We start from the raw sequence: 18,671 nt of genomic DNA, 5'->3' as shown, positions 1-18,671 counted from the left end.
TTTGACTCAGATGTTCAAATATCTCTAAGAGTAGCAAATTTCTGATTTTGAAATTTCTTCATGTGATAAAATTATCTTCCTGTCATTTTTTTTCTGTCAGCATGTTTAATATGAGAATGTACCACGGTTTACAGTTTTGCTGTTGAGTACATTGTTGCAAATGCAGATGTTTTAGAATTCTAAATTCTAAATGACTCTCTAAAATGATGACCTACCTTTATTTTTTGGTCTCATGCCCTTCCCAGCTCTCAGCCTCTGGTTATCAATTCTGTGGTCACTGTCCTACACTAGTGACTTCAGGCACTTGTAAATATCCAAGCAAGGAAACTAATCATCAGGCATTCACTCCAGTAAAGGCAGATGCCTACTTCTTAGAGGAAGACTACTTCCATCTTCAATCCAAATCACACTCTGAAGTACATATTTTCCACTGTCTATAAAGGGAGGTTTGCCCTACTGGGTCCCAGGAATGTGAAAATCAAGGCATTTTTATTTAAGAATGGCAATTCTGAATGGCAAATTCAAGCCTATTTGTTCAGAAAGCAACCAGTTTATCCCAGTGCTGCATCTCACACTGCTCCAGTTTCACAATGTTCTTAATCTGTTCAAACAATATAAATTCTGATCTCCTGATTGACATTAGTTGCATGATCCCTCAAGTCACTTGACTTGCCTGTAGCTTCATGATCAAGAATGCTACCTTTCATAATCTGAAGGTTTTTATATCCTTTATATGTATCTATATCATATAATTTATATTACGTATATATGAAAATTTAGATGACAGGTAAAGGCAGGTCAAACACACTGGAATAAACCATGAACAGTTTATTCTAAAAATTTAAGTAGATTTTCATGAGAATTCCATAACGTAATTTATTGGTTCAACCATAAGTCTTTGCTAACTTCAGATTACCCCTGAAGTTGGAATGAACAGCCTAATGGTGGATATAGTAGAGTACATCTATTTTGTGGCAACCTTTGAACAGTTTGGGGAAATATTCTTAATACTAGCACACCTGTTGGAGGTAATCTTAGCAGGGTTGCTGAATGGCCTTGAGGTAAAACGGAGTTTAATTTTATTCTTTCATCTATCCCAAAGCACATGCCAACTTGGTGTTGTCATCTCCTTGCCTTTACCTGAGCCTGTTAGTTTCTGGCTTTTGTGGGTTTTTTTCATGGTAAGTTTAGCAACAGTCCAGAATTTTTCTTTGCTGCGTAGTTAGATTTTCCGGTCTGGATCCCATCCAAAGATAATTTGGTATAAACCTCTGGGTGTGATATTTAAATACTTTCCAAAATAAAAATCAACATTTTCCATAGTGAACCAAACAGTCATGCATGCTCAGTGTGAGTACATTGTGGCTCTGAATGAAATAAAAATAACCCTGATTGCAGTGCAGGAACTCACAGCTAAACCACTATGTCTCTCACTCATAATTCAGACAGAGGGCTTTTCCATGGTAGATGTGTCCTACAGTCTTGTCATTTTTGCTATTGTTGTGATAAAGCCCCTCTTTCCCATTGTCTTAATGCCTAGAAATGTGTGAACACCCAGAGTAGCATCCTTACACGTAGGTCTCATGTCCAGTTTTATGTTGGGTCATATTCAGCTACTTGAGCTTCATTCTGGTTTTGTGCCAAAGAATTCCCTGGCTCAGTTTTACTGGGCTCTTACCCATTTCAGCTGAGGAAGCCAAAAACAGGCTTGGCACTAGCCGTGGCACTCATGCATGCTGGTGACTACATATATGTGTGTTCTTACCTAATCCTACTTCTAGATAGGCAAGGGCATCAGTTGAGACAAATGTTTAGCTTTTTGCTTGGGTTGTTTTGGTTTTTGTTTTGTTTTGTTGTTTTTTTTCTCAGATCTGTATTTGCCTCTGGTTTTTGCAATCAGCTTGGGACATGCACAGAGCTCAGTGAATGATTTGATCCACAGCCTATAATCTTAGTTTGTAGAAGATACTATTTATCCTGTCCAATTCTTTTGCAACAAGCAGTGTGGTTTTCACCAAGGGAATGAAGCCAGCTGGTACAGAGTAGTGGCAGGTTATGAGATCAGCAAATACAGTGCACTACTGATGGGTACCCTTTAGTCATAGTGCCTGACATGGTGGCTCTGTCTCAGGACAGGAAAAATAAGCAGAGAGCCAGGACAAGCTGTGAATTAGATTCAGAAGTGTGATGGATGATGATTTCAGAAGGGAAAAGTCCCAGGGACCAAGAGGCAGTCTGGGGTTTTGCACAACTGTACACCAGAGTATGAGTTTTCTGGTTCAAGTTGTGATGGTATCGAACTTTCAATAAAGATGCAGTTTCTGTGAGGGGTCTGTGCTGGTTTGTGCCTTCAGTTTTGTTTTATTATGTGCAAATGCTACCACAGTGATAGAGATCTTGGAAAGCACAGTCCATAGTACTTTAGATCAATTAGTTCAAGCAGCAGAAGTATTATACACTAGCAATATCTGCAGTGTCTGGAGGGGTTGGTGCCATTTTATAGGAAGCAGTATGTAATCCTATAATGAGATGCTTTCCCCAGGAAAGATTCTGTAATCTCATAGAAAGAGCAGAATTACTACACAGAGTCCCCCAGAGATGGGGACTGCAGACACGGAGGATAACTAACTTTCCCAAGTTTGTGTGCTGTATCCATAGCAGTGCAGTCAAAGATCTAAAGTCTCACGTGCCTTCTTTTGTTTGTTTATATTGCAAGTGTACTTTTATTCTCTCTCAAGTCACACTTCATGTGTTGCTTGATGTTTTTGGATGTAACCCGTAGCCTGCTGAAATCCTGGGAGGAATCTTTCATCTGACATCAGTATGGTTTGGACAAGAAATTCTGAACCTTAATTCCTGAAGGAGCAAATTTAGCTTTCCCATGTTAGGTCAGCACTAACAGAGTCGGGTGGGGCTAGAATATATAAGTAAAATCAAATAATTATAAAATAACTATGAATTTGAAGACAGAAATTGAAAGAAGACTGTTGGCTGTTTCTCCATTTGTAAAGTCAGCTAGAAGGTGGGGCTTTTTCCCCTCCATAATGTAAGGCTTTGCTGCAGGGGATGCCGTTTTTTTTCTGGTGGCTTTGTAATGTAGTTAGGCTTCAGTAAGAGAAAGGCTCCAGGGCCTTTTGCAGTTTCAGCACTTTCCCCCTCTGTTCTCCAGCATTTCCTTTTATTCAGGCCAGGAATTCTCTTTGGATGGTCCTTCTGCACATCTTGCCACTGGCTGTAATTAATAACCTGCTTCTAGAAATTCCACTCATTGTCTTTTTTCTTTTTTCTTCCCCCCCCTTTTTTTTTTCCTTTTAGAGGCTGTTCAGGATAATTACTGTCTTTAAGGTTTTATGAATCACAGTGTTTGACATCTTTGATGTAGACTGATTTTTCAGATAACTGCACTTTTTGTTCTAATGTTCAATTTGTCACTGTTACTTACAAACAAGTAAGAGATTTAAAACCCCAAAGATGCAGATGTTCTTTAGCTTCATTGCCATCTGTTTTCCAGCCTACTGGAGTCCAAGACTAACAATTGTGCATTTTAATGAAGCTACGTTTATATAGTATATATAAGATACAATAGAAAAGAAAATACATACAACAGAAAGTCTTTAATAAGTTGATTTTTAAATCACTTGATCCAAGAGCAGTATTTTTTCTGATGGCTTTTATTTTCATGTTAAAGTTATCTTTAACTAGAGGGTTTGAAAAATGTATTGTTTTGCTCCGTTGTACATAAATTGAAGATCAGAAAACTAAGATTTCAATGGAAGTCTCCCAAGAGAGGTGTATGATATGACCTTAATTTACTTCACAAGTTTTACACTGTGACATTTAAACAGCATTTTTCCTGGTTGTCAGAAAGCCATACACTTACCCTGCTCATTGAAGTTGTACATGAGATAGTTGAATTCTTAATGTAATTTGGTAGAAACTTGATTTCTTACTCCATGTTGTTTCTTACAACCATCTCATTGAAAAGGGATAAAATTTTAGGATTTCTGTAAAATAAGAGTCTGTCTAATTTATTAAAGTCATATTGGACTTTCGCATTTATCTAGATAATTTCTATGTTTAAATCTTTGTGATATATGGGGTAATATTTCCTCAACAGGTGACAGATTGAACAACCTCCCCTTCTAGTTGGCAATTATCTAAATTTCTAACTCAGGCAAACACAAGCAACCAAGATTTTACAGGTACTACTTTCTTTTAAAAGGAAAGTATTTCAGGCAGAAGTGTTGGTATTTGTTGCAGCTTGTGAGAGTACAAAACAGTAAGTGCTAATTAAATCTTTATTTATATTCAAAATGAAATATGCAGTCTTAAGTGCCTTCATCTGTCCAGTAACAAAGTTTATAGTAAACACTGTTAATCTAGTGTGCTTAGAAGTGATATTTTGGGAGATAAGATTTCAGATACTTGGGGCTGCTTGGTTGTTACAAGGAGATTAGCCATATTTTTGGAATGAAAGGCTTGCTCATGCTGCCTTCTACTTCTCTCAGCACTTAAATTTATCTTGTCTTCTTGTGTCATCTCCCTGAAATATTTTGAGTTCTTTGTCTTTAGACCCTATCTCTTGTCAAAAATTGTTTCAGTACATCCAGTTTATCACTTAAACAGACTTGAGGCAAACCCTTACTTGGTGTAAATCAGTTCAGCAGTTTTCTTAGAGTCTAAGACTCTTTGTTGAACCCTTATTTCTGTTCACCTATACACTGACTGAGCTTTGCTTTGGTGATTTTTGCTCTTCCATCCATTTTTTCTAATCCACTGACTACCCATCCTGTACATCCTATTATATTAATGTCCTGCTCTACAGACAGCTCACAGCATTTGAGTACATCAGTGATTCGTTGCAGACTGATATTAAATAATCTTTTTGACAGAAGAGACTGTCTTCTTTCTGTAGCAACCCAGTCTCAAAAATGTTTTGGGCCAGTATGTCTTTTGTGCAGCCTCTCAGAGGCCAATAATCATGAACTATGATGGTCCAAGGAATCTACAGCAAAGTGAGTAGATATGATGCAAAGTGAATGAGTTCATGCCAACATAGTCTGAAGGAAAGGAGAACAACCTCATGTTCTCCAGCACATGAAGCCTCAAGATGGGTCGATACACACCAAAAAATAGTATAAGGAAAAAGCCAGACATTTCCAGAGCTTTGTAGGACCAATACTACTTGAAGTCCAGAAGAAAAGATATGCCTATACTATTTATAGTTTCTGAACCTCCTTGATTTGAGCTGAACTAATTCTATACATAGATAAAATAATCATGTCCTTTGTCAGTTCCTGCACTTTCTCAGTCAGTGAATCCTGGGCACGTAGTAGGAAAGACACTATTAATCAGAAATGACATAAAGAATTGAAAGTACTGTATGGCTGCTAATTAAAAAAAAAAACCCAAAAGCCCCAAAACCACAAACAAAAACATCCTCCTAGTAAAATGTCCACTTTATTTCATTCAGCCGTGGTGGTAGGAAGAAGCACGTTGAAGGATATGTCAGCATATTATATGTGCAACTGTCTGAATTAGTGAAAGGTCTTTTCACTTTCTCAATTTCTGCACCATAGATTTGTCACTCTCAGGCTTCAGAAGGGCTTGGTAGCTCTCGGAACGCTGACTGGTCATTGAATCCCCCTTCGTCCGTTACAAACTCTTCAGTGTTATTTTGGCAGCTTTGGATATGTAAGACACACCTAGAGAATGTCAGTTCTGATGCCTCTTAAATTCAAGTAACACAGTTAACATCGTGTCCTGGCTTGAGAGCATGTAAATACGGATATATCTTAAATCCAGTGGAATCTTATACTTTAAAGCACATAGCACTTGCTAAGATTGCTTCCTTTGAGCACAGTATTTGGTTCACACAGCTCTTTAAGTACTCAGTGGAACTACTGATTCATTTAAAATAAGCATTTGTAGAAATGCTGTGTTGGATCACAACTTAGGGGTGTAAAACACAAGTACATATCTTTCCATCTCATGCAGAAGCTGAATGCTTGCAGTGACAGCAACTGGAGCTAGACAAGAGTCCTTCTTCCATTCCAGCTCCATCGCTTTCTCCATGTGTTCTGATCCTAGCCAGGTGGTTGGAGTCATCTCAGCTCCTCTGATGCTTCACTGCATCCACCAGAAATCAAAGTGGAAGCCCTGCAATGTGAGAGTTGCTTAGCTAATCCGAATTGCCGGAGGAAAGAAAAGCTTAACACTTCTTGCTTTTTAAGATTCTTTTTTGGATCTTTGTAATTGGTTGGTTTGAACTGCACCACAAAGTTTATTTGCCATGGCTTTGAACAGAACACACACATGCAGAGTTTCTTTCTGCTGTTGGCTTCAGGCTGCTAATTCTGACACCTTTGTAATAAATCTGTTGGGTAGATGCAAAGCTTTAGACTTGGCAGAACCTCAGGAAATCAAGAGAGGAGGCAGCAATTCTTGTAAGAGCAGGAGTTCCAAAGGCGATATATGAAGTGGAATCATTTCCAACTGAGTTAATCTATTTAAAAGTAGCAGGTACATGAAAAGAGAAAGTGGTTAGAGTGCATTACTGGAGAAGTGTTACTCCTTGTGAAGTGATTTCAGCACTTAAACCCATCTTTCTGAATGCCTGTAATGTGTATGACACAGCCCTGAAGGACCAAATACGATCTTCAGAAATGACATGTAATTTCCACCACCCAGTATTTCTTACTAGCTGGTTCTATACCTTCAGGGTTGCAAAGTCAATTAACAAAAAACTGATTTCTCCTAATGAATCTGAAGTGGTTGAATATTTATTGTCAAATTTTTGGCCCTGTAATTTACAGCTCAGATCCCCTAAGCCTGAGAGTTTTTAAATGAAAGAAGTAGGCACCTTCATGGGGTAATTCAGAACCTGCAGCTGGGAGACTACTCTTGGCGATAACATTTCTCTTAAGTGTTTGAATCCTTGCTCCTGCTGGTATATCATTGTCCTTACCACTTTCAGAATGAAAAATTTTGGGGCCTAAATAGCTTTGTGCAACGTAAATAGTTCTGCTGTTTGAGACCAATGGAAGACAGATAAAAGTAATTAATTAGATTTTCCATGTACTCAATGGAAGGAATACATGAGCAAACTCCTAGTTCCAGATTCTTAAAATTTAAGTCTTCTAAAATCCACTACCCATACCCCCCTACTGACCCAACTCAGTAGAAGGAAACCTACCCTTCAGCAGGGTAATTCAAATTTCAGGTGACTCTTTATAGCTTTCTCTTTCTCCAGTGACTAAAGGAAATTTGGAGAAATATGCTTATGTTTTGGAAACCCACAGTAAAATAAAAGGAAAAAAAAATCTTTTGTGGAGGATAAACTGATATTTCCATAACAATGATTATTAAAATAATATGACTGGTTTTTCCTGGAATGCATTTCTCTCTCTACTATGTTCACAAAGCAAACAGGACGGTATTTACATTGTAAGCTGCTGATGATTATAATTTTTTCTTTTTTGAGAAATCTATCCAAAACTTTCAGTACTATTATTTGATTTGTAAAGAATTCTCAAAGAACAACTGATTGCAAAAATTAGCATCACAGGGAACAATAAATCACATGATATAGACCTGTGTTTTCACAGCATTCCAGTCATAGAGCTGATGAGAGAACTTTGCAATCAGATTTCAGTGTAATTAGGAGATTTGAATTGACCACTCTCTGAGCTGAGAAGTAACTATGGGAGCTACTTATAAAAAGGCTGTCCTACACTGTTTTAGGAAAAAAAAAGTGAAAAGGACCTTGACATTGTGGTAAGATCAAACTGTGGAATCAGACAGAAAAAGTACAGTCTGTGCTGCCATATGTTAAAGCTCTTATCTGTTTAATGTTAAGGTATTTTCATTTTCTTTTTGTTAGAATGATATGGGAGGCCAAAGGAGCCTAATAAACAAATGGACAACTTTTTTGAAAGCCAGGCTTGTGTGTTCCATACCTGGTCCTGAAGGAGCAGACACACATTTTGATGAGCTGCGTAAGTTGATTTGTCTTTAATGGTCTGTTTTGACATTAATATTGTCTGGGGTTTTTTTTGTTTTGGTTTTTTTTTGTGTTTTTGTTTGTTTTTTTTTCTAGAAACACTGTGTCTTGTTCTGACTTTACTCCTCTTCCAAACAGTGTTAGTAGTATCTCTGACTTTTATCAGAAGTCCCAGAATTGATCTGATTAGAATTATGGGGTTTTTCCTTCCCCCTCTAGAAGCTGGAAAGTGAAAAACTGATTCTTTATAAAAACCAGGCTACCTGCAAATGGACACATTTCAGAATAATAGCACAAATCCATGTGGCATAAGTTAAAATTCATACTAAAATAAAGCTTTGTTATATTTTTACAAATCTCCAAATTATAAATGGTAAATATAGAAATAGTCAGTGAATGTTTAACTAAAAAAAAACCCCTAAAACATATTTTTCCCATTGCAGAAGATATATTCTTACTTTCTACAAGAGATGAGAGAAACCCGCTTGTATATGGAGTCTTCACTACAACAAGGTATGTGTCAGGATCATGTTTGCCTCTGGAAACAAGTGTTAAAGATCTTACTCAGGTCTTTTATACTCTCTATATACTCAGGTCTTCTATACTAGGTCCTGATTCTTGAGAGCAGTTAGAGACTGCTGGAATAAGGCTTCCAATACCAGGGCTCTAGTCACAGAGGACAATATTTTTCAGAAATGGAAATAATAAATTATGTCCCTAAACCTTTGTGTGCCTGATTTTGAGAATGATTGTAAAAAACAATGAAAATGTAGCAATCAAAAGCAAGCTAGTTCATTTCAACCTCATCAAGTTGAATTTATAAATTTCTATCATATTTATTGAGTAACCAGTTTTTGCTACTTAAGAAAAATCTTTGTCATGTAGCAACATTTCTGTAAGCAGCATCTTGACATCTACTGTTTTTTAGTATCAAAACTACTCTCTAAACTGATAGTTCAGTGATTTTATAGACTGGAGTTTATGAAAGAATAACCCAACTTTATCTCAAGAGGATACACTAAGTAATTAAAGACCTCTCAGCTGCAATGGTGAGGTGCTTTCTATAGAATTGTGGGAAAGAAAATAATTTTTTCATCTCCAGAACCTTTCAATTAAGTGTAAATAATAAAGACTAGCCAAAGGCTGACCAGTATTAGTACAATGAAGAATAACCAAGGCATTCTTTAATTCAAAAGTAGTCACCATAATAGCTATGTAAATATATAACCACAGAAAATATTTAAAATTGAAGTAAATGTTGCACAATGAATGAAATAGCTTATGAAGTAATGAAAGTACATGCTACTCAAAAACCTGGCATGATATTCTTTGGAAAACTGAAATGTTTGGAGGTTGTTTTAGAAAAATACATAGAAAAATAAATAAATGGGGATTTTTTTGTTGTTTGGGGGTTTTCCTGTCTTTCCAATGCAACTTGTAGTTCTCAGGGACTTCACCTATAATATCACGAATATACAGACTTACAGATGTGAAGATGATGTAAAGGAATGTCCTTCATTTGCATAAAATTCTAATCAAAATAGTTAGTAAATGATAGCTGGAAACTATCAGCCACTAGAAAAAATGACAGTCTATCAAGTGGTCCCAAAGGCTAATCCAGATTTCAACCAAGCAAAGCTTTAAACTGTAACAACAGTGACATTAAATATCTGTAGTTATCAGACCTATATATCAATGTATAATAACACATTGTTATTTAGCACCACTTGTATCAAATGTCAGGTGTCGGATTGATCCAAACCCCTTTAGACTCTGTGAAATTAGCTAGTTCACTGCCTGAGGCTCTGAAGAGATGTTTGCAGTGTGCATACCAACCCACCTTCTCTTTCAGCTCTGTGTTCAAGGGCTCTGCAGTGTGTGTGTACAGCATGGCAGACATCAGAGCTGTGTTCAATGGCCCTTACGCTCACAAGGAGAGTGCGGATCATCGGTGGGTACAGTACGAAGGTCGCATCCCGTATCCCAGACCTGGTACAGTAAGTGTCTCCTTAATTACATACTTCTATTTTTACTCAAAGGCAATCGTGCTTTACACCCCTCCCAGGGTTGGTAATTTACATTTTCCACTCAGGATGTTTCAAATTATCCTCTCAACTCTTTGCCCTCTGTTGACAGCTCTTCTACCTACCCTGTAGGTATATAAATATACATTTTTCCATGTCTCTGAGATAACATTGTGTCCAGACTGTCTATTTCCTGATTGTCTCTCATACTGTGGCCTCCCACTGTACAGCTATATTTCTATCTGTTGGGATCACCTCTAAGGCATTAACACTGCATAAAAAGTCAAAACCACTACTTTTTGGAGTATTAAGTTATGATGAGGTATTTTATTTGAAGTCTTGTCTTTCTGTTATCTTCGTGTCTGTTAAAATCGTTGAGATACTGCCATTGATTCTGTTTTATGTGGTTTTGCACGTTTTGTGTTTTGAAGTAAAACAAGGAGGTAATTGCTGGAGATTTTCTATGATAAAAGATAAGTAACAGGAAGAAAAAGAGAAGTCTGGTATGTGGAAACGCTTTTAAATCCCAATCTCTTAGACTTCGGCTGTAACAGTCAGGCCAAAACAAGGAGGAAAACTTTGAAACAGTTATTAAAGTTTTCTTTTCCCACTTCTGTCATGGCATCAAGTTCAGAAAAGCACAGGCCGACATTACAGGTGAGGAAGAAATGGTGTTTTCAAAAAATACATCACCTTTAAAAACATAAAAACTTTGATCGATTCTTTGTATGTAGAATGTAAAAGAGCATTGATTTTATCTGGAATAGCTTGACATTTTCTTGGTCAGGTATTCAGTGAACTAGTATTAGGCAACTGCTTAAATCCAGCCCAGCAGCGAGCTGTCAAGGCTGGACCTTTCCTAGAAGGTGTTTGGCTGTTCCTGCACTATTTCTCTCACATGAGCATGAAACCTTTGCTTCAAGCCACATTATCTAGTCAATTTAGTTTGTCTTTTCACACATTTTCTTGTGTCCCTGTGTTTTCTTCTTCATCCTTCCTGTCGACTCAATTGCATGGTCCAAGCTCACGCTGTTTGTTGCACACGGTGGTCCAAGGGCTCACAAAGCAGGCCTTGAGCACTGATTCCCTTCTCTCAGCTGCACATGAGCCTCAGAGGAAGCTCTCTCTCTCTAAAGACCAAAGCAGCTCAGAGACTGATTTGACCTGCCCAGGATCTGCGCTGATGGAGCAAATCGCACCTAATTTAGACAATTTAGGCTTTGCAGGCTTGTGCATCTCTTTGCCACACAAAATATATGGTGCCCCCAGGAAAGAAGATCTCATTCAATTTTTTTATTTTTTTTTTAATTGCGTGCAACTCTATAACTGGTTAAGAAGTTCAGATGAATTTAGTTTTAAGTACAAAAATGGTTCCAGGGAGAACAATAGCTGGTCCCATGGCATCTAAAGAGATTAAAATAACTCTCTTGAAAAATTCAGACTGCCCCATAAGGATGAACACTCTGCACAGATAGACGAGTCATAAGCTCATTGCATTTTTGAGTGTATTAGCCATCACATGGTTGAGCTGGGATTCACAAGGAAGGAAACATGTCATGCTGAAGCATGTCAGTGCTGATCTTTATCATTTGATTTCAATATACATGGTGCAAGTATTTTAAAAGTTGGAAAGTTTAAAGATAAACAGATGTTTTCCATAAACCTTCCCTTAACTCTCCCAACTACTTCCTTTAAGCACCTGATAACAGTTGTGAGAAAATAGTATCATAGAAGTCCTTTGAACCTCCACAGTCAGTGGATTTCTGAAGGAGTTCTTCTGACCAAGGACTGAGAAGGGAAGTGTATTTACTGAAGAAAGCTCTCAGAAGTAATCTTTACTATATAAATAACTAAATGTATTGCTGCATAGCTTTTTATTTGTTGTCTTAGTGAGCTGGACTGCAAAATACTTCAGGTTCAGTAGTTTAATATAGAGTATCCCAATAAGTAGAGTCATACCACATTCTTCTCTTGTAATGGGTTATGCCAAACTTGGATAGGAACAGATTTAGGCTGGAACCTGAAAAGGCAGTACAGTGCTCAAAGGCAAGGAAAAGAAGCAGCATGAACCTTACAGAACACTGCATTGTGAGTGCTGAAATGCTCTTCCTTAAAGATTAATTTCATCATTTCTTGCCAGTTATGAGGTGGTTCAGGAATGTTCAGAACAAAGCCAAAGAGGGATAATCTATCCTTTTTTAAGTTACTAGAACATTTTTAAATGTAAGCTCCTCCCAAGTGCTGCCTACAGCTGGCATAGCCAGCACTGCTCTGATTTTATATTTCCTATATTTTAAGTTATGGGCAAAGTCTAAAAATGGCTATACTAGGAAATGTGTTTCTTTTGATGCTTGGCTTTGAGAGAGGCATTGACTTCCTTTCCACATTTATACAGAAGCAGGAGACTGCTTACCCTAATTTAACTTTCTGCTCAGCTGCCTTTATCTCCTAAGTAAATAAAGCTGCTCACTATAGAGGCTGTGACCACTTTGATATTGAAATTTTGACAAAATGCTTCCTGTGGTAATTTGTGTCTGAGATAAACTCTGAACATGACCGTGATATCACTCCTTCGCAATGCTGAGCAGCAGCAGCAGCCCCTGCCTGCCCGTGGTCCCGGAGCTGCAGCAGGGTCTGCCTGCCCTCTGCCGTCATTGGAAGATCCCTGGACAGGGTGAAAGGGCACCTCTGGCACACTCCACACCATTGACACTGCAAAACATACAGCTCTTTAGCTTCTCTAAGCTGTATTAAAGTGCAAGTGGAAATAATGGGAATTAAACAGAGGCGAGGCTTCAAATATATTTCCATTTGGAAGCTGGAAATAAAAAGAGAGAAAAAAAACATGAATCAGGCTGCCCTGACACAAAGGGCGAGTTGAAAAGTAGGGGAGCTTTTGCTCTATCTGCTTTAGCTGTTTAAAAATTGGACTTGCATGTCTGCAGCTGTCCCCAGATAACAAAACCAGTTTTCTTCCAGTCTCTTAGGGTTTCACTCAGGAAATTATCCATTAGTAAAGAAACCATGGAGGACTTTCTTTAAAGTGTGTTCTACATTCTGAAGCAGACTTTTCATAATGTGGTCCTGGTAATCACAGAAGGCATTCGAACAAGATTTTCAGTGAATTAGCAGGAAAAAAGCTTTTCTAATTTATCTAGCTGTATGACAGTAACTCATAGCACCCATTTGGAAATTCTGACGGTATACACAGGAGTGATCCTCATTTCATTGATAGTAAGTGTCATTAAGGTCAGATTTTCAGAGGGATGTCAGTGTTTAAAGATCCAGATTAACACTTAGTCTGATCTTCTGCAGAACATAGGACTGTTAACTGCTATTCAAGGTAATACCAAATATTTTTGATGGTCCTAGATATTTTACTAACTGATTTGCCAAAAGATCAAAACTAAGCTCTGAATAAGCAAAGTAAGAATGTTGCAGTCTGAGTCACTTAGCTACAAGAAGAAACAGCCCTGCACTTTGCTCTTGTACATTGAATAGTTAATGTCTCACCTCTTTCCACTCCAGATCTGAATACGGACCCAAGCTCTTGAATTCCTTGTGTTTTCATTTTTTAAAACAAATTCCCTTACAAGTGCTCAGATTCTTCTTTTATCATAGAATGAATGTACTAAGTAGGAAGTGACCCATCAGGATAATGGAGTCCAACTCCTGGCCCTGCAAAGGATACCGCAAAATCACACCATGTGCCTGAGAGTATTGTCCAAATGATCTTTGCACTCTGACAAACTTGGTGCTGTGACCACTTCCCTGGGGAGCCTGTTCCAGTGCCCAACTGCCCTCTGCGTGAAGAACATTTTCCCAATATCTAACCTAAATGTTCCCTGACTCAGCTTCATCTTTTTTCATATTTTTTTGTCTCTATTGCTTTTTCTCCCTCTCTTCAATAAAACCCCATCCCTTATTTCTTCTGCTAATCCAGTGCACAGGCTGAACAAGATGTGGTGTCCATCCTGCTGGGACTTGGCTGTGCCACAGAGAAATACTGTCTGTCAAAAAGCCTCCCCTTGTCCTCCCATCTGGTTAGTTTTGCTGCTTTAATAAGCTTGTTCATAAAACATGGAGGGTTGCACAGGTTTCCCTTGTTATTTTTAGACTTATCTTTCTGTTTCACATATCTTTTATGGGACAGACTGCATTCTTTACTTCTCCAGTTCCTCTCTCCTTTGATCTCCCCACTGTAAATGGGGCTGCTTAATCAAGCGAAATGTTTCACTTTGTGGGTTTATTTTCCTCAGAAACCCTCCTACACCTTCTGTTACTTACCAACCAGTTTTCCCCAACATGAATCACCTTCCAGTTCATAGCAGCCTTTGGAAATGCTGCAAACCCTGTCATCTTTCCTGACGGCAGAGGTCAGCAGAGAATTGCAAAGTGCCACCTGCAAAGTCAAGTTCACTCACCCAGCTGGTCTCAGCTCAGTTAGCCTTAGATTAATGCTCTCTTAATTTACTCAGCGTTTTCCATCAACAGCACAGGTGTGTTAAATGGAAAAGCAATACAAAGTGCTCAGGATAAACACAAGAACAGAGTAGAATAAATCTTGCACAACCAGTGGCTTACAAACCCTTAAAAAAATAGGGACTGAAATTTTTTGTTTGTGATTTTTGTTGTGGGGGTACAGTGAGTTTGATTCCATTTAAAATTTACACTCTTTATTTGTCTCCTACAAACCTGATTTGTTCTCTCTCCCCTACCCTCTTCCAGGCTCACTCTGAGTAGCTACAAGGTTAGTATGAAAGTCTCCCTACTGAGTGTCCAGTCCTTCTGGCACAACTCATCCACCCTGTAGGGAAGCACTAAGGCTTTTTTCAGGCATGTCCAAATGCAAAATGTAATGTGCAGCTCTGATCAGACTACAGAGGAGAGGCCACATGGTACTTAGACCACTGAGGAGCCCAAGTTTTACCTTCAGAAGGGCTTATGGTTGAACCTTCAAGGGCACATAAGTGCCTATGCCCTGAGAGTCATCTCTAAACTGTCATCTAATTTACACAAGATCATAAATCTATAAGTACCCCTGTTTTAAAGTACTTTTGGGCATTTTGGAAGCTCTCACCAGTCTTCAGTGTTGAATCTTAACCCCTCAGCATGCAGCCTTTGCATTTCTTTATAAACTCTACAAATTAAGTTCAATGTGTTGGGTGTGTTGGTGGTCCCCATTTAACACAGAAGTGACTGGTTGGAGATAGTTCCTCTATTCTACTTTTTTTGCTAGATGGATCAGTGATAAGGGAACTGGAAGACTTTGCACTTTCTATTTTTGGCTAGCTGAGAGGTAATTAACCTGTGAAAAGAAAACGCCTTAAAAAGAAAGGAGGGAGAAGTTCCCAGGACGAGGGACACTTCTCCTAGGAGGGAAGCCCAGACTAAGACCTCTAATTCCCAGATAAGGGAGAGGTTTAAGAAATATTTCACTCTTTAATGTTTCACACTGGATGCTTCAAATACTCACAAGAGTGGCTTGCTAGCACGGTTCTTAGTTCTTGTGAAATGCATAAAAATTCTCAGCCTGGACGTTATAAAATGCACCAAGCAGATGCCTACTGCGCTCAATATTATCAGGTCCCTGTTGAGTATCTAGCCTGTGGGTGCTTGAGTCTCAGTGTTAAGTGGGTCCAAGGATCCATGTGACAAGACACTTTTAAACTGGGATTTTCAGCACACTTGGAATAGAAACCCTTTTGAAGCTCCCGGGTAACAGCATTCTCTTTTAAAATTGTCAGTAGACATCGGCACTGCTGAACTACAGATGCATCATTAATGAAAAGGATATGTTTTCGCAGTCCCAAATAATTGTCACCATTTTAATAGGTGTTAGATCCAGCAGAGCTTACTGAGTTCACTGAATGGTGTGAAGCACTGTGCAGTTTGGCAAATTGGAGGTTTATTTAGGAGCCCAACTTCTGGCACCAGCTTTTGAAAATCTTGGCCACAGTTCCCACATAATGTTAACACGGTCGCACCGTGTATCTCAGTACTGTGTGAGATCTACATATCCAGCACTCTGCTAAGCTGCAAATTTAATAAGACAAGTGAAAAAAGGAGAAAAGCTTACATCTGTGTGGTGTTGTTAATTTAGTGTGCATTTGCTTTTATTTGAGAAAGATTAGCCTTAACTTACCACCTCATGACTACTTTTGGATACAAATAACAGGTGAGGGAATAATCTCGGTAGATTACCTGGGATCAGGACTTAATCCAGAGTGATTATTGTCAAATTGAGCTCACACAGAAGGCATTTCAAAAACTTCAAGAAACTAATGTATTGATTCCTTAAAAGTTTTGTGCCACAAAATTTATAGAGCAGTTGAATAGAGATGCCCTTAGCACTTCCAGCTCTGTTTTTGTTGGGTTTTGTCTTCTGTTGTTGTTTTGTTCTGTTTATTTTTCATTTCTTGACATGTGTATTTGTATCAAGTTATCATTCATGGCAGGAAAGGCCTAAGCAACCTTAAGAATAAATTATATGGTGAATAAATTTCCAGCAAAATTCTTATCTAACAGTGCTAATTTGACTGATTTAATGTGATTAATTTTGCTTGATGTCAGCTATCTAGAAGAAGAGCATCACACATGAGCTGGTTGTTTAGAATTCTTTATCAGAAAGAAAAAGATAGACACCCCCTCTGTGCAGTTTGCACACAGCCAAGATAAGAATCTAAGTCAGGAGGGATGAATCCCACCCTATTAAAAGCAGAAAATGCTGAGAGAGCACAGTGATGGTGTTATAAGAACTTTCATGGAGCCAGATTCTCTTGTAGTCCACATAACTCTGCCAACCTACTCCTGTGACATTTGATATAAAAGTCAATCTCTTATTGTCTCCAGTGGGAGATGTCACATATCTGAGACAGCATCTGGTGCTGATGATGTGAATAAGTGTCCTCTGTGACCTGGGCAGAGAACGCTGGTATCATTATCATGAGACCTGCAACAGGATGTGAACTCACATTTTCAGACATGAAAGGTTGCTTCACTCACCCACTTGTCCACGCAGCTTTTATCACCCTACATCCTATTGATAGCCAGGAAAGGAAGCGCAAGCCTACAGGAATTGTTCTGCGATGATGGGTGGACACAGCATTAAACAACTGCCTGAGGACTTTGCCAAAGGATGGCCAAAATGAATTTCTCATTCCCCTGTTCCATCCATCATGCCACAGTGAGTGATGCCTCTGGAAAGAACTCTCAGCCAAGCACAACAGGGTCACACCTGCCCAGCTGTTCTTCATGGTCATGCTGCCTTAGGATAGGATCCAAAACCCACTGAAATAATTGGAAAAGGCCCTATTGACTTAAGCAGATCTCTTAATCAGACCCTTAGTCCTTGTTTCTACTAAATTAACTGTGCAAACTGGCAAAAGATTTCCCTGTATCATGCATGGTAGGGTTTGGGCCTTTGGGATTACTGTAGAGCTCTCTAGTTCCATACTGATAGACATTTTATCCTAGTGGTTTTTAATGAGTGATGTCATTGCTTTCATCTTCCTCTGTTGATACATTTTTGGCAAAAATCTAGGAGATCTTTTAGACCCAAGGGGTTACTTCCTTTTTTCACATAGAAATGGACTTCTGGGATTGAGCTGTGGATAGGTGAGCAATTAGCAGATTTCCAGAAGATGCTCAAGGTAACTCAGAGTAGTAAGTGAGAGCATGAACTACAGAAAATGGACATATAAGGGAAAATCAACCTCAAGTACATAGTGGGGTGGAAGAGTGTTGTTGCATGGTTGAGGAATTGAAGTGAATTTGTTTGATCCAAAGACAAAGTTGTCATGCAAGTTTATTTCTATTTATTCCAACAAATTTTTGTTCAACAACTGTAAAGGTGAACATCCTTTTGAAATCAGTAGGGTTTTTGAGGTCTAATTGTGGTATAAGTGGCAAAGACTTGGACCTCAGTTGTTCTTATGGTAAGATGAAAATGATCATTCCTGAGTTACTGCTTGTGTGGAAATGGTACACATGATTTGGTTTCTGGGTAGTTATTGTACTGTCTGAAACATTTATCCCTTATTATGGTTTGCTTTATTTTTTTATCCCAAAGTTTATTTTTTGTCTCAAAGTCGTATTTCTTTGTGAAATTATTCAATGGATATTGTTATCAGTGGATATTGTTATCTTCAAAACCAAGCTGACTACAGCCCACCTCAAGGATGTAACCTTGCAAAGACTTTAATTCATGAAAGCACAGCAGAAAACAGAATGTGGGAGATCATACCCAGCAAGACAGAGGGTGAAGTTGTTACAGAACTGCTCAGAGAAACTCCCTAGGGATAGCTCACTGCAATATGTGTTTCCAATGGAACTGGGTTTTTTCAATAGGACTTTTCTTCTTTCTTGCTTGTATTCAACTGTCTTTTGAGCGGTTATCACAGAACAATACAACCCTTTATTTTTTCTTGTCTGTTCTTTCACAGCCATACATGAAATTGTATAATGAAACAAACCCACTGAATATGTGATGGAATTTATCTTAATTCAAACTGGCACAGGTTTGCTGTTCGTGGGGAAATTGCCTAAATGTATTAGGTGATACAGGGGCCTAAGACCTTTTTTCCGTAAATATTTCAGATCCTTTATGAAGATGGGGATGCACAGGCTTAACTCTTAGGAATTGA

General features: G+C 38.4%; 1 protein-coding gene across 4 annotated transcripts in view; it reads left to right on the top strand.

The window, feature by feature from the left end:
• SEMA3D (semaphorin 3D) overlaps positions 1-18,671 on the top strand; it is a 143,812-nt gene that overhangs the window by 94,411 nt on the left and 30,730 nt on the right. For all 4 annotated transcript variants that reach the window (XM_027679481.1, XM_027679483.1, XM_027679482.1 and 1 more), the window contains exons 9-11: positions 7,883-7,997; positions 8,446-8,515; positions 9,855-9,999. In XM_027679481.1, the coding sequence (XP_027535282.1) occupies positions 7,883-7,997; positions 8,446-8,515; positions 9,855-9,999 (330 nt within the window). The remainder of the gene's footprint in view (positions 1-7,882; positions 7,998-8,445; positions 8,516-9,854; positions 10,000-18,671) is intronic.

Source organism: Neopelma chrysocephalum, unplaced genomic scaffold, assembly GCF_003984885.1.
Source record: "Neopelma chrysocephalum unplaced genomic scaffold, ASM398488v2 Primary Assembly neopelma1_45, whole genome shotgun sequence".
In the NCBI taxonomy this organism is placed as follows: Eukaryota; Metazoa; Chordata; class Aves; order Passeriformes; family Pipridae; genus Neopelma; species Neopelma chrysocephalum.
The sequence above is the reverse complement of the archived record's forward strand: the minus strand, read 5'-3'. Positions and strand labels throughout refer to the sequence as shown.